Source organism: Pleurodeles waltl, chromosome 10, assembly GCF_031143425.1.
Source record: "Pleurodeles waltl isolate 20211129_DDA chromosome 10, aPleWal1.hap1.20221129, whole genome shotgun sequence".
In the NCBI taxonomy this organism is placed as follows: domain Eukaryota; kingdom Metazoa; phylum Chordata; class Amphibia; order Caudata; family Salamandridae; genus Pleurodeles; species Pleurodeles waltl.
Window position 1 is genome coordinate 640308745 of NC_090449.1, and position 25192 is coordinate 640333936.

Below are 25192 nucleotides of genomic sequence, written 5' to 3' on the forward strand. Positions count from 1 at the left end.
GAGGAAGGGGGAACTATCTGGACAATGAATCTGCGCTGCTAAGCAGTGAAAACAATGACAACAAGTATATACAGAGTCTGACACAGCTGGTGGAGTACAGGCAGCATGTGAATACGTTTTCAGCAAGGCTAGATTTAATGTTCCTCAATTCACCACACTTCAACAAACATTTAAAACCTGACAGACTACATAAGATTCACCTGGATGGGGACTTTTCAAACCCTAAACAAAGGACTTCGAGATGGCATGTTATGCCTGATTTTTGAACATACAAGAACATGTGCACTTTGAAAAGATGTGGTTGAAGAATTGTGTGGTGTATTAGGTATGAGAACAACACTGGGTCATAAAGGAGTTTCCACAGTAAAGGAATACATGAAAGCTGTGACTATATGGATGAGGCCCAAGACTGTACACAAGTTTAGGATTATATTATATAAACTGGAAAATTATTTATCTAAAAAATTTGAATGAACAAGTTGCTTTATCTGCCTGATGCTTTGTCTTCAGAAACTTCGACAGTACTGAATAATTAATGTACATAAATTACCCTGTGGATCTGCACTCCCAATTGTTGAATATGACACAGGTAATTTGCTAAATACACAACTTAAGTGTTTCCCCCTCTTCAGTTAGCAATGGTACCACTTTAACGTCTGTAATTATGTTTTTGGTACACCAAAGTGGTTGTGAACCCATCACCTGCTTGGTGCAGCCTGAGCTGACAAGTTACTTACCTTTGGTAACGTTTTATCTGGTAGAGACTATCTAGCAGCAGATTCCTTACATTAGAACATTTGCAGGATTCAGACTGGATATGGAATTTTTTTAGCAATCCCCCTTGCGTGCCGGCAAGTTGTTCGTTTTGGCTCAGCGTAGCTTTGTTCTTGCTGATAAGGACATGAGTGGTGCCTATATAGGTGCCACCCAAGTTCATGAACGTTTTTTGTACCAGAAGCATGGAGCCAAACTGAGAAGAAATGACTAGTGTGCCAGTGAGGGCCCATATAATCTCTTTATTGAGAGAAGACAGTTAGCAAAATAAAAAGGATCTGAGGAGGATGAGGGAGGCCGATAAGTAATCTGCTGCTAGAGTCTCTACCAATAAAGTGTTACCACCACAGGTAAGTAACTTCTTCATCTAGGATAACTCAGGCACAGTCATTCTTGATCTACTTGAGAACTCTGGACAGAGTGGTACAAGTGAAAAAGCGTACAAATCCTGAGCTCCACTCAAGACGACATGCATATTGAACAGAGTCACTTTGGAAACTCCAGAGTACAAAAAAGCTGTCATTGCGTGTTCTTGGCGGTAGCGAATAGGTCTAACGAAGGCTCTCCCCAATCTCTGAAGAGACCTTGTATCACCTCCGGATGAAGACGCCATTTGCGATCCACTAGACTTCAATGGCTGAGTTTGTCGGCTCTGGCACTCAGATAATCAGCTATGTGTTGAACCACCAGGGAAATGCCAAGACATTCCACCCAAGTCTAGAGGCATAGGACCTCCTTGTTGCTGTACCACATGGCGGTGATCTTGTCTGCGGACACCTGCATTAGCCTTCCCTTGATCGCAGCAAGAAAAGCTTTCAGTGTCTTACTAGTTCGCCTGAAGCTCCAGCAAGATGATTTGAAGCCTGTTCTCCATCATAGACCAGAGTCCTTTGATCTTTACCTCTCCCAAATGGCCTCCCCAATGCAGGAGAGACATCTGTCATCACTGTGAGCTATAGGTGGGGAACAGCGAGTGGTCTGCCGTTTACCTAATCACAGTGAATGAGCCATCACAGCAGGTCTTTTGCAGTTGGAAAAGTATGGCCTGGGCTTCATCTAGAATCAAAGGTAGCACTTCATCAACCATGTCCCACACAGTATGGGAATAACAGCCCAATAAGCATGCATGGTTCACAGATCACAGTGAGAGGAGACTGAAGAAAACTCCTCTCTCTGAAGGTATCTAGCATCTTGGATTCCCTATGGGGTGGCGTAGTAGGGATGTTGAGACCTGAATACCAGACTCTCAGGGATAGTGTAATATGATACAAAGGGGTCCCCAGCAGCAGGGTGATGCGGGCAAAGGGTCCTGTGCAGGGCATGGCCCTGAGCAAGACATCAGTGTGGGCTTCTTTGAAGGGTAGTAAGGATTCCGATGGGAATACCTCCAGGTCAAAGCACTTGTGTAAAAACATTTGTTTTGACATGAACCTTAGCCAGCTGTAGGACCAGGACCTCAGTCACCCTCCGAACCACTATCATAAAGGAGGCCCCTTCCTCCATAGCCACTGTGGGAGGAGTGAGGAGGCCAGGGTCTGGTGGTGTCCAGACCATTGGCGTCAACCAGGTCCTCATACCAGTTGTCATCAGCCATGGACTCTGCTAGGGGGATCACAATAGGAATAGGGATCCTCAGACCCCCCTCCCCATTTGTGTTCATCAGTAAGGCTTTCAATGAAATAGGGCTTGGTCTTCCAATTCAGTCCATGTGGCCTGGTCGGCGCCAGAATAGACGTCTGTATCAGAATCAGGAATCACAATGAGTTTGGCGCCACTTGTTGGGCGTCGGCAGCGCCAGGAACTGTGCACTGGAACAGTCCCCCAAATGAGGTTAAAAATTCACAGTCGGGGCTGAATGGCACAGGGGAAGAACTTGCCAGCAAAGCTCTATTTGAAAACCCTCCCAAACTTGTGAGACCCTAAGGTGGTCCAGAGGGGTTAGACCGCCCACAAATGAGGCTCATGGCTTCAAAACTCTTGGAGGTAGGTGGTAGTTGCTCCGGCTCCAGTGAATTCAGTGAAACTGATTGCACACGTACCACCGGAAATTGAGGTTCGGACTTGTGGTGTCATTCTTTCAATTCGTCTGAAGAATGGAAGCAAAGCAGAAAAGTCAAAGAGCACTTCAACTTCGCAGATTTCTTGTTGTGAGACTCAGAAGTAGTAGTACTGGAGTGGAACGAGGACAGACAAGCGTGATTCTGAGACCTCTGACGTGAACGGGACTTGGAGCAACATGGAGTCGCATGACAAGCGGCCAAGAGCTTCCTGTCTCTCATGCAGATGGCCTTGGGGTTCATGGACTTGCAATCCACACATGACGCAAAGTTGTGGTTCCTCTCCAGGCACCACAGACATACCAAGTGGAGGCATGTCACCGACATCTGTTGATTGCAGGTGCCACAAGGTTTGAACCTTGTGGATTATTTTCGGGAACATCTCTGAAAAAAGTTGGAAAAGAATGCACACCATACTTTCACTAAAGGTTAAAAGAAGTAATTAAAAAAAAAAAAAGATAAGGAATCTGCAGCTTCACTTCTCATTCAGATATTTCCAATGTATTATATTCCTGCTTTGAAAACTAAAATTGGTAACAGAAAGATGAAAACTAGGCTTTAGTCACTACTCATCTACTTCGATACCTGGTGAGCTATGGAGCAATCTACTTATCTTTGCTTCAGTTACACCATAAACCAACATTGAGAGTGCTAAAAAAAGACGGACTGCACACCTATACTAAAAGTTAAAGCACAGAGGGAAGAACCCATGGGCTCCGAAGTACTCAATTTGGAGAAAACAGCAAACGATCCAACCTTCTACAGTAAGTGTACAAGAAACGTGAGGGAGAGTTGTGCAGGTTTCTGATGCATGCGGCCTCTACAAAAAGGTCTTCCACTAATTTTGGTGTGTCTAGGATCATCACGAGATGATACAACAGTGTGGTTTAAGGATACTAAGTTTATAAACCAAACATCCCTAAAAACAATAAAACCAAGATGCCACAGTCATTACATAATAATGCTGAAACTCTTTACATTTTGTATAATGCCCTTTTTAGAGCTGGGGCAATGACGCAACCACTGTTAAAACGATTTAAGGAAATCTATTTAGGACAGTATTTAACAACAACCAAATGTGCTAAATTCCTACAATCAACAAATCTCAACATAAAGGTATAACTTACTCTTTGCAGATTAGTACAGTGTTGCTACGGCACAGATAGCCTGTATACTTGGCTCCCGCCAAGTAGGCCATTAGCTTCAGGTCATCTCTATCACTATCTGTAAAGCCAGTCACTGAAATGATCTGGAATTAAAAAAAGAAGTTGCATGATCAAGACAGCACAACAATTCTATCAACTGAAGACACCAATTGAAATTACACCAATTCATCCTATGGTGGCATCACTTTAAATTTGGGAGAAATATATTCATAACGGCATGCATCCATCACACGTGTCGTGGAAATAGCAGGAAAAGTTATCAATTTTGAAACTTCATCTTATTCAGTAATTTAATTAGTAGTCACTATGTGCCCACAAAGCCACCAAGTATTAAGCAAGGCCTACACCACTGCATTGCCCGTTGTAGAAGCTAAGAAAATGGTGGGTCGTTGGCTTAGTCGGTAAGTGGCTCCTAATGAAATTCCATGTAAAAAAAATAAAAAATCAGGGGACCATCAGCTGAAAATACTTACTCAATGTGTGCTTTGTTCTCACAGAGCCTTGAAGTCACTTTGAGATAAAGACATCAAGAAAACTGGCCTAATGAAGAAACTTAACACTAACCATGCACAAATATTCCAATGTACATCAATTGTAATCCACTGTAGCAGGTATGGGAACCAAACACACTTCTATCAAGGCAGATAAAACCTGACCTGCGGGACCCAGTGCTTCTCCAGTAATGAAAATCACAAAGCTCCAGAATTGTGCCCAAAACCGGACCTTCAATAATGAAAATGTCACTTACCCAGTGTACATCTGTTCGTGGCATCAGTCGCTGTAGATTCGCATGTTTTGCATATCTCGCCATCTGATGTTGGGCCGGAGTGTTACAAGTTGTTTTTCTTCGAAGAAGTCTTTCGAGTCACGGGACCGAGTGACTCCTCCTTTTGTCTCCATTGCGCATGGGCGTCGACTCCATCTTCGATTGTTTTTCCCCGCAGAGGGTGAGGTAGGAGTTGAATTGTAGTAATAGTGCCCATGCAATGGAGTGACTAAGTATGTACCTATTTAAGGTTGAGATGATACATATACAAATAGTTGAAGGTAACTTCCAAACTGCTACAGGCTCCCGGGGAGGCGGGTGGGCACATGCGAATCTACAGCGACTGATGCCACAAACAGATGTACACTGGGTAAGTGACATTTTCAGTTCGATGGCATCTGTCGCTGTAGATACGCATGTTTTGCATAGACTAGTAAGCAGTTATCTCCCCAAAAGCGGTGGCTCAGCCTGTAGGAGTGGAAGTAGTTTGAAATAATGTTCTTAATACGGCTTGACCTACTGTGGCTTGTTGTGCGGATAACACATCTACACAGTAGTGCTTGGTGAATGTGTGAGGCGTAGACCATGTGGCTGCCTTACATATTTCTTGCATTGGGATGTTTCCTAGAAAGGCCATGGTAGCACCCTTCTTTCTGGTTGAGTGTGCCCTTGGTGTAATGGGCAGCTGTCGTTTAGCTTTAAGGTAGCAGATTTGGATGCATTTAACTATCCATCTGGCTATACCTTGTTTTGATATTGGGTTTCCTGCATGAGGTTTTTGAAATGCAATAAATAGTTGTTTAGTCTTTCTGATGTTCTTTGTTCTGTCAATGTAATACATTAATGCTCTTTTGACATCTAATGTATGTAGTGCCCTTTCAGCTACGGTATCTGGCTGTGGAAAGAACACTGGAAGTTCCACTGTTTGATTTAGATGGAACGGTGAAATAACCTTTGGCAAAAATTTAGGATTAGTCCTTAGGACGACCTTATTCTTGTGTAGTTATATAAAAGGTTCTTGTACTGTAAACGCCTGAATCTCGCTTACTCTTCTTAGGGAAGTAATGGCGATGAGAAATGCAACCTTCCAGGTTAGGAACTGTATTTCGCAGGAGTGCATGGGTTCAAAAGGTGGACCCATAAGTCTAGTTAGGACAACATTTAGGTTCCATGAAGGAACAGGCGGCGTTCTTGGTGGTATAATTCTCCTAAGGCCCTCCATGAATGCTTTAATGACTGGTATCTTATATAGGGAAGTTGAATAGGTAGTCTGCAGGTATGCAGATATTGCTGCAAGGTGTATTTTAATGGAAGAGAAAGCCAGGTTAGATTTTTGTAAGTGAAGCAAGTAGCCCACTACATGTTCTGGAGTTGTATGTAAAGGTTGTATTTGATTAATATGGCAGTAGCAAACAAACCTCTTCCATTTACTTGCATAGCAGTGCCTGGTGGATGGCCTTCTGGCTTGCTTTATGACTTCCATACATTCTTGGGTAAGTTGTAAGTGCCCGAACTCTAGGATCTCAGGAGCCAGATTGCTAGATTCAGCGATGCTGGATCTGGGTGTCTGATCTTTTGGTTGTGTTGTGTCAACAGATCTGGCCTGTTGGGCAATTTGATGTAGGGTACTACTGATAGGTCTAGCAGCGTTGTGTACCAGGGTTGCCTTGCCCAAGTTGGTGCTATTAATATGAGTTTGTTTTGACTGAGTTTGTTTACCAGGTAAGGAAGGAGAGGGAGAGGAGGAAAAGCGCAAGCAAATATCCCTGACCAGTTCATCCATAGGGCATTGCCTTGGGACTGTTTGTGTGGGTATCTGGATGCGAAGTTTTGGCATTTTGCGTTCTCCTTCGTCGCAAACAAGTCTATTTGGGGTGTTCCCCAGAGTTTGAAATAGGTGTTCAGAATTTGGGGGTGAATTTCCCATTCGTGGACCTGTTGGTGATCTCGAGAGAGGTTGTCTGCGAGTTGATTTTGGATCCCTGGTATAAATTGTGCTATTAGGCGAATTTGGTTGTGAATTGCCCAACGCCAAATTTTTTGTGCTAGCAGGCTTAACTGCGTGGAGTGTGTCCCCCCTTGCTTGTTTAGATAATACATTGTTGTCATGTTGTCTGTCTTGACGAGAATGTATTTGTGAACTATTATTGGTTGGAAAGCTTTTAGTGCTTGAAAAACTGCTAGAAGTTCTAGGTGATTTATATGCAGTTTTGTTTGATGTACGTTCCATTGTCCTTGTATGCTGTGTTGATCGAGGTGTGCTCCCCACCCTGTCATGGAAGCATCTGTTATTACGTATTGTGGCACTGGGTCTTGGAAAGGCTGCCCTTTGTTTAAATTTATGTTGTTCCACCACAGAAGCGAGAGGTAAGTTTGGCGGTCTATTAACACCAGATCTAGAAGATGACCCTGTGCTTGAGACCACTGTGATGCTAGGCACTGTTGTAAGGGCCTCATGTGCAGTCTTGCGTTTGGGACAATGGCTATGCATGAAGACATCATGCCTAGGAGTTGTAATATCATCTTTGCTTGTATCTTTTGTGTTGGATACATGCGTTGTATGATGGTGTTGAAATTTTGAATTCTTTGGGGACTTGGAGTGGCTACTCCTTTTGTTGTGTCTATTATGGCTCCTAGGTATTGTTGTACCTTGCACGGCAGAATGTTGGATTTCGTGAAGTTGACGGTGAACCCTAGTTTGAAGAGGGTTTGTATGATCTGATTTGTGTGATTTGAGCACTCTATTAACGAATGGGCCTTGATTAGCCAGTCGTCTAGATATGGGAACACATGTATTTGCTGCCTTCTGATGTGTGCAGCGACTACCGCTAGACATTTGGTAAAGACTCTTGGTGCGGTTGTTAATCCGAAAGGCAGTACCTTGAATTGGTAATGTATTCCTTTGAATACAAACCTTAGGTATTTCCTGTGCGATGGGTGTATTGGTATATGGAAATACGCGTCCTTGAGGTCTAAAGTTGACATGTAGTCGTGTAGTTTTAGCAATGGTAATACTTCTTGTAGTGTGACCATGTGAAAGTGGTCTGATTTGATGAATGTGTTCACTATTCTGAGGTCTAGGATTGGTCTCAGCGTTTTGTCCTTCTTTGGTATCAGAAAGTACAGTGAGTAAACTCCTGTGTTTATTTGTGTGTTTGGCACTAATTCGATTGCATTCTTTTGCAATAGTGCCTGCACTTCTATCTCCAGGAGATTGGAATGATGTTTTGTCAAATTTTGTGCTTTTGGTGGTATGTTTGGAGGGAATTGTAGAAATTCTATGCAATAACCATGTTGGATAATTGCTAGAACCCAAGTGTCTGTAGTGATTTCCTCCCATGCTTTGTAATAATGACTTATTCTTCCCCCCACTGGTGTTGTGTGGAGGGGGTGAGTGACATGTGAGTCACTGCTTAGTAGTAGGGGTTTTGGGGCTTTGAAATTTTCCTCTATTCCTAGGGAATTGCCCTCCTCTATATTGTCCCCGAAAACCTCCTCTGTACTGTCCCTGGTAACTGGACGGTGTTGCCTGTGAGGTGCTGGCTTGTGTGCTCTGACCCCGAAACCCCCCTCTAAAGGGTGTTTTACGGAATGTGCTGTAATTCCCTCTGCTCTGCGGGGAGTAGAGTGCGCCCATGGCTTTAGCAGTGTCCGTGTCTTTTTTGAGTTTCTCAATCGCTGTGTCCACTTCTGGACCGAACAGTTCTTTTTCGTTAAAAGGCATATTGAGAACTGCTTGCTGAATCTCTGGTTTAAATCCAGACGTTCGGAGCCATGCATGCCTTCTGATAGTTACAGATGTATTAATTGTCCGTGCAGCTGTATCTGCAGCGTCCATGGAGGAGCGGATTTGGTTGTTGGAAATGGTCTGTCCCCCCTCAACCACTTGTTTTGCCCTATTTTGTAGGTCCTTGGGCAGATGGTCAATGAGATGTTGCATCTCATCCCAATGGGCTCTGTCATAGCGCCCAAGTAGTGCCTGGGAGTTAGCGATGCGCCACTGGTTTTCAGCTTGTGCTGCTACTCTTTTACCAGCTGCATCGAACTTGCGGCTTTCTTTATCTGGGGGTGGTGCATCTCCAGATGTGTGGGAGTTGGCCCTTTTCCTAGCTGCTCCTACAACGACAGAGTCTGGTGGCAGCTGTGTAGTGATGAAAGCCGGGTCTGTAGGAGGCGCCTTATACTTCTTTTCCACTCTTGGTGTGATTGCCCTACTTTTGACCGGCTCCTTAAAGATTTCTTTTGCGTGCCGGAGCATACCAGGGAGCATAGGCAGGCTTTGGTAGGAGCTGTGGGTGGAGGAGAGTGTGTTGAATAAAAAGTCATCCTCGACCTGTTCTGAGTGGAGGCTTACATTGTGAAATTGTGCTGCTCTAGCCACCACTTGAGAATACGCAGTGCTGTCCTCTGGTGGAGATGGCTTCGTAGGGTATGCCTCCGGACTGTTATCTAACACTGGGGCGTCGTATAAGTCCCATGCGTCTTGATCTTGGTCACCCTGGCTCATGGTGGTGTGAGCTGGGGAATGTGATGGAGTTTGTGCTGGTGAGACGTTAATCACAGGTGGAGGAGAAGGTGGTGGGGTAACTTTTTTCACCACTTTTGTTTGTGGTGTTTGTTCAGTTTGGAACTCCAATCTTCTCTTTCTTCTAATAGGGGGAAGGGTGCTTATTTTTCCTGTCCCCTGCTGTATGAAAATACACTTTTGCGTATGGTCTACATCCGTTGAGTGTAGTTCTTCCTCAAACCTATGCTTTTGCATTTGGGAGGTTAGCGAGTGCTCTTCTGTATAAGAGCCTGAAACTGGGTCGGTTGCAGTTTGTTTTGGCACCGAAACCCTGTCTGCATCTTTTTTCGGCTCCGAGGTGACTTTTTTAATTTTTCGGGGCCGAAACCTCTCGCCGTCGATCTTCTTCGGTGCCGCTGTCTCGGCGTCGAGCCGTGTCTACACCGGTATCTCGATGTCGATGCTTGTCTCCAGCACTTTCTCGGTCCCGAGAAGGCTGCGTGCCGGTGTCTCGACCGGAGTCGGATGATCTCGGCACTGTTTGGGCCTTTTTCGGTGCCGACGGTCGGTCACCGAATTTATGGGTCGAGCCATGGCCTGGTGGCAGTGGCGTCCCCTGGGCCTTGTAAATCTTCTTCTGAGTGGTTTTCGACGTCCTACTCACGGTTTGTGTATCGTCGAATCCTTCGGAGTCCGATTCTTGGATCGAAAAGGTTCCCTCCTCTTCTTGTTCCTCGAACTCCCGGTGGGCTGTCGGCGCGGACGCCATCTGAAGTCTTCTGGCTCGACGGTCTCGGAGAGTTTTTCGGGACCGGAACGCACGACAGGCCTCGCAGGTGTCTTCACTGTGCTCAGGTGACAGGCACAGGTTGCAGACCAAGTGTTGGTCTGTATAGGGATATTTATTGTGGCATTTGGGACAGAAACGGAACGGGGTCCGTTCCATCGGCGTTCTTCTGCAGGCGGTCGGGCCGACCAGGCCCCTACGGGGGATCGAAAAATTTACCCCGAAGGGCACTGGAGCTCTTCGATCTTAGACGCGGTGTTGAATCTAACTACGCCGACCCTGAACGCAACAATACCGACGAAAATCTTCCGAAATTAGCTATCTTTCCGTTCCGAAACTCGGAGCGACAGGAACACGTCCGAACCCGATGGCGGAAAAAAAACAATCGAAGATGGAGTCGACGCCCCTGCGCAATGGAGACAAAAGGAGGAGTCACTCGGTCCCGTGACTCGAAAGACTTCTTCGAAGAAAAACAACTTGTAACACTCCGGCCCAACACCAGATGGTGAGCTATGCAAAACATGCGTATCTACAGCGACAGATGGCATCGAACATATGGTTACTAAATGACACGGGTAACACAAACGATTCCAAACAACAATACCACCAGCAACTCCTGCCATTCTAGTAGTGGGATAAAAGGCAGTGAAATCTCAGACTCAAGAGCACTTCTATATGATACTATTCCAAAACTTGAATGGACTTACAGCTCTACTACAGCAAGTGAAGGACTACTGAAATATCGGGGTGTGGAAATTTCCTAAGCAGGTAAAGAAAACTGAAATTGGATATTAAGCAGAGGGGAATCATTAAAGAAACTTAATATTCGAAGTCATTCCTACAAAATCCGTCAACCACTTAGTCTAAAAGTTAAAGTACAAAAAAAGAAAGTTTTAAAAGAAAAAAATAATATTTCCTGTTGAACTCAATCTACAGTAGACAGCAAACGAACACCCAAGATACGTTGGGAGTCAAACAGAAACTGTTGATTATCAATTGCTATGACCAAAGGACCTACCAAAATCAAATGTTCGGTGCATCGGATGGACAACTGTAATCTCCTTTCAATGGCCCTTATGTCTCAAGGTACACTATAAATCCTAAAAACATATCACTAGGCATACAAACTTAAGTTTTACTATAAAAGGCCATTTTCAAATCTCACATGTTGAGAACAAGGTTTTCCCCCGGGTGGAAACGCGACAGGAAAATGTAGAGCTCGGTGGGGTGGCACAATTTTTTTCTTCTTCAGGACACAATTAAGCCAATGTGCTGTGATGCATCGCTTCCGCTCCCTCATTGCCTACCAAAAAATATGACAGAAATTAAAAACAAAAAAATACACCACACACAATGTTCATATGGAAATGAATGCAAATAAAGTTAGCTTTATAAGACTTACTTACAAAATATTTACAAGCTGAATGAAAAACATTTGTACTGTGGCAAAAGCAATAAGGACCTTTGTGCTCTACAAGGCAGGTAACAGAAAACAAAGCAAAATGAGACTGTTGCAATATTAATCACGGTTAGTAAGCAGTACCTTACACATCCAGTTTTCAAACGATAGCCCTACGGAAAAGGTATTCATGCAGTACAGATAACGTTCCATTTCACATTTGCAACCTCTGAAGCTATAATTTAGCTCAGACGTTATCGAGCAAAAACTGCACTTAAAGCAGAGCTATCGCAACAAAGGCTTGGCAAATGTCTTTTTCTAAAAATCCACAGTAAACTGAAGTAGAACGGCGGCTAAATCGGTCTTTCGGGAACTCTGTTTCTGCTAAGGAATTAAAAAAAAAAAAAAAAAAAAAAAAAACACAACAACACACCATACAGTAGGCATGTTTCCAATACCGGTTCATTTGATGGCATCAATACATACATTTTGGGGGAAAAGGTTTGCAAATGCCTCTTCTTGGTAACCCAAGTGATAGTTATTATGTGCCCATAATGGCACATGTTTAGCCATGCCTGAACATTTGGATAGCCCTCTGCAGCAGCTGGGACAACGGTAGGCCTTTGAACACCAGTTCACGGACTGCTGCGAGATTGCCGGTCAACAAATATGTTGCAGAAAGTGTGTGAAATAACGAATTTGATTGACTACTGGCAGCCATTCAAGAAGTACATGACAATGGGCTTTATTCACACTGGCAGCATGGAAGGGGGGTCATTCAAAGTGATAAAAACATAAATCTGAGTGGGCACCATTTTGAGTAATGTAGGAGACGGTGCTATAAACCTTCTCAGTTTGTTGCCAGCAGCAAATTAAAAAAGAGGGCAGATGGATTAGGGAAAACGGGCCAGCCAAATATCGGTGGGTTTCTTTGTTCAGACATAACACCCCATCCTTCTCTGAGGCTGCCCAAAAACAGATCCGGCAGTTTTTCAAACCAAAATCATTCGCAGACAGACATTATAAAAAAGTGGATTTCAACGATTTCGTTTTTTGCAAAACTTTTCACCCAAGGACAGTCACAACTACGCATCAATACAGCAAACAGAAAAGGTGAAATGCTGTGCTAAAGCTTCCCTTTTTGATCATAAGTTTCTTCCAAAAAATGCTCTTAAATGCATCTCTTCTACATACAAAATATTTCTGTCTTCAAATACCTTACAAAACGTTTACTCTTTCACATAATTATGGAAATACTATGTTCAAGCTATGACATTCAATTAATAAAATTATCTCCTCATCATTTTCTCTTTGAGCAGGTACGAGTATGATGAAACCACCTCGTCTTTCTGAACGAGAAACCACTGAAGATCACATGTACAGCAGAGTGAAATTAGTAAAATGAGTGAAAAGGTCCCCAACATAACGACCATGGTGCTGCTCGCTTTGTTTTAACTGTTCAGTCATTAGATGCCATGTACCAATCTAAAATGCTATTTTCATTATTTAAGTTATAATTTTCGCGGTTATTCCAAAGGGCATTGAGCTGTGCAGCACCATCTCTTATAGGTGCATTAGAGGCACAGCAGATTCAATCAAAATTACCGTGTGCACAGCTTCTGCCAATAAGTGAAAATCCATTAGAGCAGATCACAAAAAGCAAGATCCGGGTGAGGTGAAGAAAATAACAAGAGTGTGTGTCGCCCACCCAGATATTTGAAACTAAAGGGATTGCATATAAAGCAGACATTCAATGCTAACTGCTCTTGCTTTCTGTCGTCCTATCAAATAAAACTGGTGTAACCTGTCTTTCCAGACTTGTGAGGTCTCCATTCCTGAGTGATATGGCTGCTGTAAGAGACTGTTAAATATGTCTAGCTTCACCCTAATATAATCGAAGCCCATGTATAATAGTGGTAATGTCCGGTATTCTGTTGACTTCCATAGAAAGGGGGTTCACCCAGCTATAATGGTGGCAATGCTATGAATATTGTGGGCATCCAATGAATGACGTGGTGATGCCGGAAAGGCAGAATTTGGGTGTGGGAAGGTAAACGTGAGTATGTGATGAACATTAAATATCGATGTGCATCTAACTCGAATTTACTAAAAGCATTTATTTTAGGATTGCGCGTTATTCAACAAAATCATAAGGTCTAATTTTGGGAAAATGTGTTTATTTCAACAAAATTAAAACATGGTTTGTTCTTCTGTTTTAGAGACCTTAGTTCATAGGATTTATGTAACCTATTTGCTGTATGAGTCTGCAGTGTCTTTATAAACTAAAAGGCAGCACTGTGTCGTGAGCATGTACAATCTGTCAAGGTCTGCACACAACAAACAGAGATTTCGAGTTGTATGCCATTTTTAGAATTTTTCATTTTGGGCTACACAAGGACTAGGTTTCTCAATGGAAGGGCCTGAAAAATGAAAGGAAGTTATGCGCCGCAGTGAAGGAAACAGCAACAAATCACGACAGGCTATGTAATATATTTTTCTTAACAGCCTTCATTACTTCCAGTTTTTCTTTTTTTAACATATTGCAGCAAGAGTGCTGAAACACAAGGAGAAATTAAGAAAAAATGAGCAGCAAGAACGGTTGTGCGAAAACAAAGAAAGACAAAATTCGGAAACAAGTTATTACAGGCGAACTGTATTAAAAGGTCAAACCTGAATGGTCAAAAGAAAAGTTTCAATCCATAACTAACAGCAGATCTGATGTCCCCTCTAGCACATGGTTTCTACTTACCTGTGCATACATGTTGCTCACTTGGCTCTCGCACAGAAGGTGAGTACATCTAGTGCTAAGAGTAGGTTCCACAGTGCCACCGTGACTGTGGATTATCTGTAGAGGAAGGAAAGCAACTTTAATTTTTGTCTGCATCACGTGACCATCAATGGTATCAATTGGCGGCGAGATGTAACGCATTTAACTGCAAGTATGAATTACAGGAGATTTGTATTAAAATCATATGCTGTTTTACAATAATTTCAGTCTAAGAAAAAAAACATTCTCGCCAAATAGCACAGGGAAATAGATCTACCGGTCACAGTTCTCAACAATACATGATTCTGTCGTGTTAAGACAGACAATTCTTACAAGCAAGAATTTGTTTTTCATACTAAAGATAGTAATTGCCTGTTTGTCTAACTTTATATCTTGTTCCTTTAAAGTCAGACAGATACAGGTAACAAAAATACATCATTACCCAAGAGTTTGTGCAAGCTAATATCAGACGTTCGGCAGGAATTCTGGTGCTTTATAAACAGCAATATATAGTAAACAAGGCAGTACTTAAGTTAGCAAGTACAAAAAGTACGACTGGCTTCGAATTAATGACAAATACTACAGCAATTTTATTGAGCGCGGTTATTCTCGGGTACAAATGCCTCTCGCTTAGACAGAAAAGCATAGGTTTTATTTGCTCCTCCAAACCAGATTAACAGCAATCAGATATATATATGATCACGCGCCCAAAGAGACAGACACTGCAGAAAGGTTACAAATCAGTGCTCTGCAGCACGCTTGTAGAGGGATGCACAATGTAAGGCCAAATAAACACCATCAAGTGTGACTTATCATTGCTGCTGGATCTGAAACTAGGCGCTGCTGCCAAATGAACTCGCTACTAATACTGTGCACTGATGTGAAAGGAATTACCACGATGCCCTCCAGTTCAACCCTAAAAGCCAGTGGTCGCCAGGAGTATGTGCTAATGGCACTAATATAATGAATTCCAACGGTAGGCTGTGGCTAGGCTGTGGCTCATGACGGGGGAACACGCATTAGATTGTTAGAAGGCAGCACAGAGGATTTGTTAAAACAGAAACTGACAAAGGCAAAATGTAAGGAAATGCCTCCTTGGCATGGTTACCCCCTGACATTTTGCCTTTGCTGATGCTAAGTTATGATTGAAAGTGTGCTGGGACCCTGCTAACTGGGCCCCAGCACCAGTGTTCTTTCCCTAAACTGTACCTTTGCTTCCACAATTGGCACAGCCCTGGCACTCAGATACGCCCCTTGTAACTGGTAGCCCTGGTACCAAGGGCCCTGATGCCAGGGAAGGTCTCTAAGGGCTGAAGCATGTCTATGCCACCCTGGGGACCACTCACTCAGCACATGCACACTGCCTCACAGCTTGTGTGTGCTGGTGGGGAGAAAATGACTAAGTCGACATGTCACTCCCCTCAGAGTGCCATGCCAACCTCACACTGCCTGTGGCACAGGTAAGTCACCCCTCTAGCAGGCCTTACAGCCCTAAGGCAGGGTGCACTATACCACAGGTGAGGGCTTATGTGAATGAGCACTATGCCCCTACAGTTTCTAAGCAAAACCTTAGATATTGTAATTGCAGGGTAGCCATAAGAATATATGGTCTGGGAGTTTGTCAAACACAAACTCCACAGTTCCATAATGGGTACACTGAAATCTGGGAAGTTTGGTATCAAACTTCTCAGCACAATAAATGCACACTGATGCCAGTATGCAATTTATTGTAAAAATACACCCAGAGGGCATCTTAGAGATGCCCCCTGAAAACATACCTGACTTCCAATGTAGGCTGATCAGTTCCTGCCAGCCTGCCACACACCAGACATGTTGCTGGCCACATGGGGGAGAGTGCCTTTGTCACTCTGTGGCCAGGAACAAAGCCTGTACTGGGTGGAGGTGCTTCTCACCTCCCCCTGCAGGAACTTTAACACCTGGCTGTGAGCCTCAAAGGCTCACCCCTTTTGTTACAGCACCCCCAGGGCATCCCAGCTAGTGGAGATGCCCACCCCTCCGGCCACTGCCCCCACTTTTGGTGGCAAGGCTGAAGGACATAATGAGAAAAACAAGGAGGAGTCACCCACCGGTCAGGACAGCCCCGATGGTGTCCTGAGCGGAGGTGATCCCTGCCTACAATAAACTCCAGTGTGGAGTTTATTGTAACATGCACCCAGAGGGCATCTTATAGGTGCCCCCTGAATACCAATCAGACTTCTAATGTGGGGCTGACCAGTTTCTGCCAGCCTGCCACATCCAGACGAGTTGCTGGCCACATGGGGAGGGTGCCTTTGTCACTCTGTGGCCAGGAACAAAGCCTGTACTGGGTGGTGGTGCTTCTCACCTCCCCCTGCAGGAACTAACACCTGGTGGTGAGTCTCAAAGACTCACCCCCTTTGTTACAGCGCCACACGGCATCCCAGCTACTGGAGATGCCCGCCCCTCCGGCCACTGCCCCTACTTTTGGCAGCAAGGCTGGAGGAGATAGTCAGGAAAACAAGGAGAAGTCACCCATCAGTCAGGACAGCCCCTAAGGTGCCGTGAGCTGAGGTGACCCCTGCCTTTAGAAATCCTCCATCTTAGTTTTGGAGGATTACCCCAATAGGATTAGGGATGTGCCCCCCACCCTCTCAGACCTAAACACCCCCACTAAATTTAGGTGCATCCCAGAACCCAGGAAATCAAATTCCTGCAACCTGAACTAAAGAAGGAGGACTGTTGACCTACAAGCCTGCAGAGATGACAGAAGACGACAACTGCTTTGGCCCCAGCCCTACCAGCCTGTCTCCTGACTCGAAAACCTGCAACCAGCGACGCATCCAACAGGGATCAGCGACCTCTGATGCCTCAGAGGACTGCCCTCAATCCCAGGACCAAGAAACTCCTGTGAGCAGCGGCTCTGCTCAACAACCAGCAACAAACTTGCAACTTTTCTACAACTTCAAAGACCTCATTCTTCCCGCCGGAAGCTTGAGACTTCACACCCTGCACTCAACACCCCCGGCTCGAGATCCAGGGAACCAACACCACAGAGAGGACTCCGCGGCAACTGCGACCCCGTGAGTAGCCAGAGACGACCCCCACAGTGACGCCTGCAGAGAGAATCCAGAGGCACCCCCTGACCGCGACTGCCTGTAACAAGGGACCGACACCTGGACCAAGCACTGCACCTGCAGCCCCCAGGACCAGAAGGAACCGAACCTCAGGGCGGGAGTGACCCCCAGGCGACCCTCTGCCTAGCCCAGGTGGTGGCTGGCCAGAGAAGCCCCCCTGTGCCCTGCCTGCACCGCTAGAGTGACCCCCCAGGGTCCCTCCAATGAAACCAATACAAAACCAGACGCCTGCTTTGCACACTGCACCCGGCCGCCCCTGTGCTGCTGAGGGTGTGTTTTGTGTGCCTACTTGTGTCCCCGCCCCGTGCTCTACAAAACCCCCCCTGGTCTGCCCCCTGAGGACGCGGGTACTTACCTGCTGGCAGACTGGAACCGGAGCACCCCTGTTCTTCATAAGCGCCTATGTGTTTTGGGCACCTCTTTGACCTCTGCACCTGACCGGCCCTGAGCTGCTGGTGTGGTAACTTTGGGGTCGCCTTGAACCCCCAACGGTGGGCTGCCTATGCCTAGGAACTGAGACTTGTAAGTGTCTTACTTACCTCACAATCTAACCAATACTTACCTCCCCCAGGAACTGTTGATTTGTGCACTGTCTCCACTTTTAAAATAGCTTATTGCCATTTAAACAAAAACTATATGTTATTGCTCTAATTCAAAATTCCTAACTTACCTGTGTGGAGTACCTTGCATTTTATGTATTTACTTCAAATCTTGAACTTGTGGTTCTAAAAATAAAGAAAATATATTTTTCTATATAAAAACTATTGGCCTGGAGTTAAGTCTTTGAGTGTGTGTTCCTCATTTATTGCATGTGTGTGTACAACAAATGTTAACACTACCCTCTGATAAGCCTACTGCTCGACCACACTACCACAAAATAGAGCATTCGAATTATCTAATTTTGCCACTATCTTACCTCTAAGGGGAACCCTTGGACTCTGTGCACACTATCTCTTACTTTGAGATAGTATATACAGAGCCAACGTCCTACACAAAAGGTCTGGCTTTTTTGCAATTACCATTGGGCAGCATAGGGGTGGATGAATATATGAGAGATTTTATGGATGAAAGTGTGAGAGACGGTGAATAGATGAGCGTCAGAGTACATGGGCGGATTATGAGAAAATGGCACGTGTGGGTGTATGGATGGATGAAAAGATTAATGAGAGTGCAGAATATAGTTTTGAATTGCTGAAGGCATAACACGTTTACTCTGGGTAGTTCTTGTTCTTTTCTACTCTGAAAAAGTTAGCAGTCATGGCTAACAAGACGTTCATGACACCCTTTACGGCATTCTTGACCTCTGTTGTCTGCAGGTGTCACAGGTGGCATTTTGACTGGGCAAATCTTTAATAATTCCACAGCTAAATGACATGATGCACATTTTTTCGCTTGAAAATACAGCATCTTACCCGCTTCCATGTTGCTAGGAGCTGTTTATCTGACATTTGTTCTGGATAATCCGCAATTGCAAAGACACAGCCCAATAAGAAGTAGTCTTCTGGAACTGGAATTATTTAAAAAAAAAAAAAAAACAGTAATGTAAGAAAGTTCGTTTTTTAACCAAAGCGGCTGCCAAAATAATCTACTGTGTGTATATTTCAAGTTAGTATTTGCACAATAGACCATACTGATCTTCACAATTTTCCCCTTTTTTCCTGCCTATTATAGCTGCGTCACGTATCTTTGTTTTCATGCAGTCATAGTTTGCCTCCAATGGTTCTGCTTCACAAACTTTTTAGCAAAGTAAAAAGGTTTTAATCCGAAAGTAATTTTAGTAATGTTGCGGGGTGCAGGCTTCTCCTACATTCAACTACCCCCATCTTCTATGGTGACTAGCTGTTGGATTACTGCGAGCTAAAGTGGCATGCTTCTGTACCCTTATAAGAACGTCTCTACTGCTGGTGTCCAGCATTGTTCTTCAATCCCTCCTACCTCTACTTACTGCATAATTTGATTAAATGCATGGAATCTATTAACAAAATAACGAAGTTCTTTAAAGCCCACGTGTCAGTTTGTTCCCTTCTCAAAGTTGCGATGTTTAACAGCAGAAATTGAAGGCACTCCTGCTGTCAAGGGGAGGTTATCCTAACACCTGCGTACCATAGCAATGCCCGTGTTTTTGCCTGCTTATACAGCATAATAAGCCTCCTTTTCGTCACTGGGTAGGCTTCCATCCTATTTCTTGGAAATGGGAGAACTTGCACAGCTTCCAAGTTGTGTCGAAGCAAAGCATTAACAATTATGGCAGCATTAATTTTCAACATCGAACCTTAGGTCAATGGTGTAGGAGGCTGGACTGGTTTGTAGTGAGTACCAAGGGGTACTTGCACCTTGCACCAGGCCCAGTTATCCCTTATTAGTGTATAGGGTGTCTAGCAGCTTAGGCTGATAGATAATGGTAGCTTAGCAAAGCAGCTCAGGCTGAACTAGGAGACGTGTGAAGCTACTACAGTACCACTTAGTGTCATATGCACAATATCATAAGAAAACACAATACACAGTTATACTAAAAATAAAGGTACTTTATTTTTATGACAATATGCCAAAGTATCTTAGAGTGTACCCTCAGTGAGAGGATAGGAAATATACACAAGATATATATACACAATAGCAAAAATATGCAGTATAGTCTTAGAAAACAGTGCAAACAATGTATAGTTACAATAGGATGCAATGGGGAAACATAGGGATAGGGGCAACACAAACCATATACTCCAGAAGTGGAATGCGAACCACGAATGGACCCCAAACCTATGTGACCTTGTAGAGGGTCGCTGGGACTATTAGAAAATAGTGAGAGTTAGAAAAATAACCCTCCCCAAGACCCTGAAAAGTGAGTGCAAAGTGCACCAAAGTTCCCCTAAGGACAAAATAGTCGTGTTAGAGGGAAAATGCAAGGAAAACACAAATCAGCAATGCAACAACGATGGATTCCTGACTGAGGGTACCTGTGGAACAAGGGGACCAAGTCCAAAAGTTACAAGCAGCTCGGAGATGGGCAGATGCCCAAGAAATGCCAGCGGTTGGTGCAAAGAAGCTCTTACTAGGCTGAAGAACTGTGAATACTGCAGGAACGACAAGGGCTAGAGACTTCCCCTTTGGAGGATGGATCCCCCACGCCTTGGAGAGTCGTGCAGAAGTGTTTTCCCGCCGGATGGACGCCAACAAGCCTTGCTACACGCAAATCGTGCGTTTGGCGTTTTTGGACGCTGCTGGGGCCCAGGAGGGACCAGGAGGTCGCAAATTGGACCTGTAGAGAGAGGGGACGTCGAGCAAGACAAAGAGCCCTCACTGAAGCAGGTAGCACCCGGAGAAGTGCCAGAAACAGGCACTACGAGGATGCGTGAAACGGTGCTCGCCGAAGTTGCACAAAGGAGTCCCACGTCGCCGGAGACCAACTTAGAAAGTCGTGCAATGCAGGTTAGAGTGCCGTGGACCCAGGCTTGGCTGTGCACGAAGGATTTCCGCCGGAAGTGCACAGGGGCCGGAGAAGCTTGCAAAGTCGCGGTTCCCAGCAATGCAGCCCAGCGAGGTGAGGCAAGGACTTACCTCCACCAAACTTGGGCTGAAGAGTCACTGGACCGTGGGGGTCACTTGGACGGTGTCGCTGGATTCGAGGGACCTCGCTCGTCGTGCTGAGAGGAGACCCAAGGGACCGGAGATGCAGCTTTTTGGTGCCTGCGGTTGCAGGGGGAAGATTCCGTCGACCCACGGGAGATTTCTTCGGATCTTCTGGTGCAGAGAGGAGGCAGACTACCCCCACAGCATGCACAAGCAGGAAAACAGTCGAGAAGGCGGCAGGATCAGCGTTACAGAGTTGCAGTAGTCGTCTTTGCTACTATGTTGCAGGTTTGCAGGCTTCCAGCGCGGTCAGCGGTCGATTCCTTATCAGAAGGTGAAGAGGGAGATGCAGAGGAACTCGGCTGAGCTCATGCATTCGTTATCTGAAGTTTCCCCAGAGACAGAGACCCTAAATAGCCAGAAAAGAGGGTTTGGCTACCTAGGAGAGAGGAAAGGCTACTAACACCTGAAGGAGCCTATCACAAGGAGTCTCTGACGTCACCTGGTGGCACTGGCCACTCAGAGCAGTCCAGTGTGCCAGCAGCACCTCTGTTTCCAAGATGGCAGAGGTCTGGAGCACACTGGAGGAGCTCTGGACACCTCCCAGGGGAGGTGCAGGTCAGGGGAGTGGTCACTCCCCTTTCCTTTGTCCAGTTTCGCGCCAGAGCAGGGGCTAAGGGGTCCCTGAACCGGTGTAGACTGGCTTATGCAGAATTGGGCACCTCTGTGCCCAACAAAGCATTTCCAGAGGCTGGGGGAGGCTACTCCTCCCCTGCCTTCACACCATTTTCCAAAGGGAGAGGGTGTTACACCCTCTCTCAGAGGAAGTTCTTTGTTCTGCCATCCTGGGCCAGGCCTGGCTGGACCCCAGGAGGGCAGATGCCTGTCTGAGGGGTTGGCAGCAGCAGCAGCTGCAGAGAAACCCCAGGAAGGGCAGTTTGGCAGTACCAGGGTCTGTGCTACAGACCACTGGGATCATGGAATTGTACCAACAATGCCAGGATGGCATAGAGGGGGCAATTCCATGATCATAGACATGTTACATGGCCATATTCGGAGTTACCATGGTGAAGCTACATATAGGTAGTGACCTATATGTAGTGCACGCGTGTAATGGTGTCCCCGCACTCACAAAGTTCAGTGAATTGGCTCTGAACAATGTGGGGGCACCTTGGCTAGTGCCAGGGTGCCCTCACACTAAGTAACTTTGCACCTAACCTTTACCAGGTAAAGGTTAGACATATAGGTGACTTATAAGTTACTTAAGTGCAGTGTAAAATGGCTGTGAAATAACGTGGACGTTATTTCACTCAGGCTGCAGTGGCAGGCCTGTGTAAGAATTGTCAGAGCTCCCTATGGGTGGCAAAAGAAATGCTGCAGCCCATAGGGATCTCCTGGAACCCCAATACCCTGGGTACCTCAGTACCATATACTAGGGAATTATAAGGGTGTTCCAGTAAGCCAATGTAAATTGGTAAAATTGGTCACTAGCCTGTTAGTGACAATTTGAAAGTAATGAGAGAGCATAACCACTGAGGTTCTGGTTAGCAGAGCCTCAGTGAGACAGTTAGGCACCACACAGGGAACATATACATGCACGCCTATGAGCACTGGGGCCCTGTGTGACAGGGTCCCAGTGACACATACATATAGGCCACAAACCTATGAGCACTGGGGTCCTGACAAGCAGGATCCCAGTGACCCATAACAAACATACTGAAAACATAGTGTTTTCACTATGAGCACTGAGGCCTGGCTATCAGGATCCCAGTGAGACAGTGAAAACAGTGACAAACACCCTGACATACACTCACAAACAGGCCAAAAGTGGGGGTAACAAGGCTAGAAAGAGGCTACCTTCTCACAAATGGCATAAGACAACAAAAAATACCTACAAAAAAGCTGCATTCTGCCAGTCCTCCCCAACAATTTGCTCCCTGCTAATAAATCCCCTACAACAAGTACCTTAATTCTGATTTGCCAATTATTGCCTCCATCTAGGGACTCTGATACAGACAGACGTGCACAGATCATTCTAAGGCATCCCTGACAAATGTGGCTTGTATTCAGAAACCAATATTCCAATAGATAGTATTTAGTTATAATTTACGGTCATTTGCTTTATCCAAGACCTTCCTCCTCCCCACCCCAAGCTTCACAGAACACAGGCAGCCTCTATTTACTGATCTTGCTCCCTTTGGGCCAGAGGAAACATGCAGATCAGCGGTTCTTAACCTTTTGATTTCTGTGGACCCCCACTTAATCATTACTGGAACACAGGGGCTCTGAATCATTATTGGAATCCGAGCACCCCCACTGGGTCATTACTAGAAACTGGGGACCTTGGCCTAAGCATTTTAGATCATGTGAACCAACCAAAAAAAAAACCCATAAAAAACAGGCGTAACAAGAAGCCAAATGCACAAACAAATATGTTAATTCACAAATATGATAAAAATCAAAATTAATGGAAAGGTTGACGCTCTTCTAAATTCAATTGAGGGCAGTCTTCGTTCAAACTATATTCAGTTTGATGCAGTTGCACTGCTCCAACAAATCAATCTGAAGATACTATCTTAATTTTTAGCATCCAAATTCAAATTCCTTCTTGTTTATAGAGCGTTTTAACATTTTCAATTTTACATTAGGCTTCTTCATGTATATACACTTTTATTAATCTTTTAAAATGTAATTTCTAAACAGGTGGGGAACCTCGAGCAGGATTTCTGGTTCTCCAGCACCCCTCCTTCCCAAACCCCTCCCCCCCGGCCACAGGTTAAGAACCCTTGATTTCGAAATAAGTATGAGATGCTAAAAAAAATTACAGAGGGACTCGCAACACGCTCAATCACGATCTTTGCTACTGATGATTTCAAATCATGCACAAAACATTCCGAAAGCGAACACCAGTCTGGAAGAGGGTATTTCCACCATGGGGGGTAACCAGAGAAATAGGACCACGTGAAACAATGGGTACCTTTCTACCAAAGTCAAAGTGACACAAATATTAACTGAAACGGTTGCAGCTACACCACCTACTGTTAATCAAAACAAGGGCACATATGTGTTCAATTCACAAATATAAAAGGGTTAGTTAGCGGCAGAAGAGGCTTGATGTATTACGTGACGAGGGAACACTGGACATGCATTTGTATTTCTTGTGTACCAAGTTAACAAAGCACCTTACTCCATCAATGTAACCTATTTTTAATGTATACAATTTACCACCTTATACAACTGTACTGTCGACAGCTGCTGTAACTCTATGAGGGCTGCAAATACAATTGAGACACATGTTTGGTATATTTCCATTACAGATAATGTTTAACGTAAGCCAGAACGTGCAACATGTATGGGTGTAGGAAAGAGAAAGAAGCCGGAGGGTAGAGGCTAAGTGACTAGTGCTCTTGTTTTAACAATGGAGGTGACTAGTTCAAAATTTCTATAAAATACATATTACTTGTGTGGGGACATAAAAGCTGGCTATGAAACAGCCAGCCAAACATGCAAGGCTCAGTGGGGCTCCGCCTAATTAATTTGTTTGCATCGCTTCAAATGGTGGAGAACACATGATGAAGTCAGGGAAGGGGGTAGGCAAAAAGCACTTGAGGAGCCCTCTCTACTACCAAGCCTGGCTGGAAAGCTGCATTTGGAAGCATATCAGTCAAATTCTCCTTCACAACACCCCAAGGAGAGAGAAAAAGGGGAGCTGAGATTTTGTGAAACTTAAGTTTCTGCCATACGGATGCCCTTTTGAAGAGACTATTGCAGTACAACACCTTTACAGCCAAAGGCTTCGATCTTGGGAAACATTGCTTCGTGGAGAACACAGAAACATAGCTGACCAGGCTTATCGTTTATAACTGTGAAAGACGTGTTGATAGGGGATTTAACTAATTGGTAGTGTCTTATTATGTTGTGCACTGCACTTCGGAGACCAACAGAGCAGGAACTTGCATCTCAACCCCAAATATGAAGGCCTTTTATCGCATGGTACATAGGCTCAGATCATTTCAGTGACTTCCACGGTACATTTTATTAGGTTTTGTTTTTAAGCTACGACTCTGCCAGCATGTTCCGATTGTAACCAATTGTATATGCTGCACTCTGAAGCCACTGCATTGAACGTCTATCAATGCCACTGTTGACGGAGATTAAATATACCCACTCATGATTACCTTCAGTGCCCACCATTCAACAACCTTCAATACCTTTCTCCTAAGGCAACCAAAGTAAGAGGCCCATTTCAAGCACCACAGTAAAATGAACATAATACTTAAAGATATGACCAG

At 44.8% G+C, this 25192-nt stretch overlaps 1 protein-coding gene across 2 annotated transcripts in view; it reads right to left on the reverse strand.

The window, feature by feature from the left end:
* Positions 1–25192, reverse strand: part of PAXIP1 (PAX interacting protein 1) — a 188256-nt gene that overhangs the window by 92748 nt on the left and 70316 nt on the right. For both annotated transcript variants that reach the window (XM_069211133.1, XM_069211134.1), the window contains exons 8-11: positions 18749–18843; positions 14206–14301; positions 11223–11360; positions 3959–4080 (exon numbers count right to left, since the gene is read on the reverse strand). In XM_069211133.1, coding sequence (XP_069067234.1) covers positions 3959–4080; positions 11223–11360; positions 14206–14301; positions 18749–18843 — 451 coding nt within the window. The remainder of the gene's footprint in view (positions 1–3958; positions 4081–11222; positions 11361–14205; positions 14302–18748; positions 18844–25192) is intronic.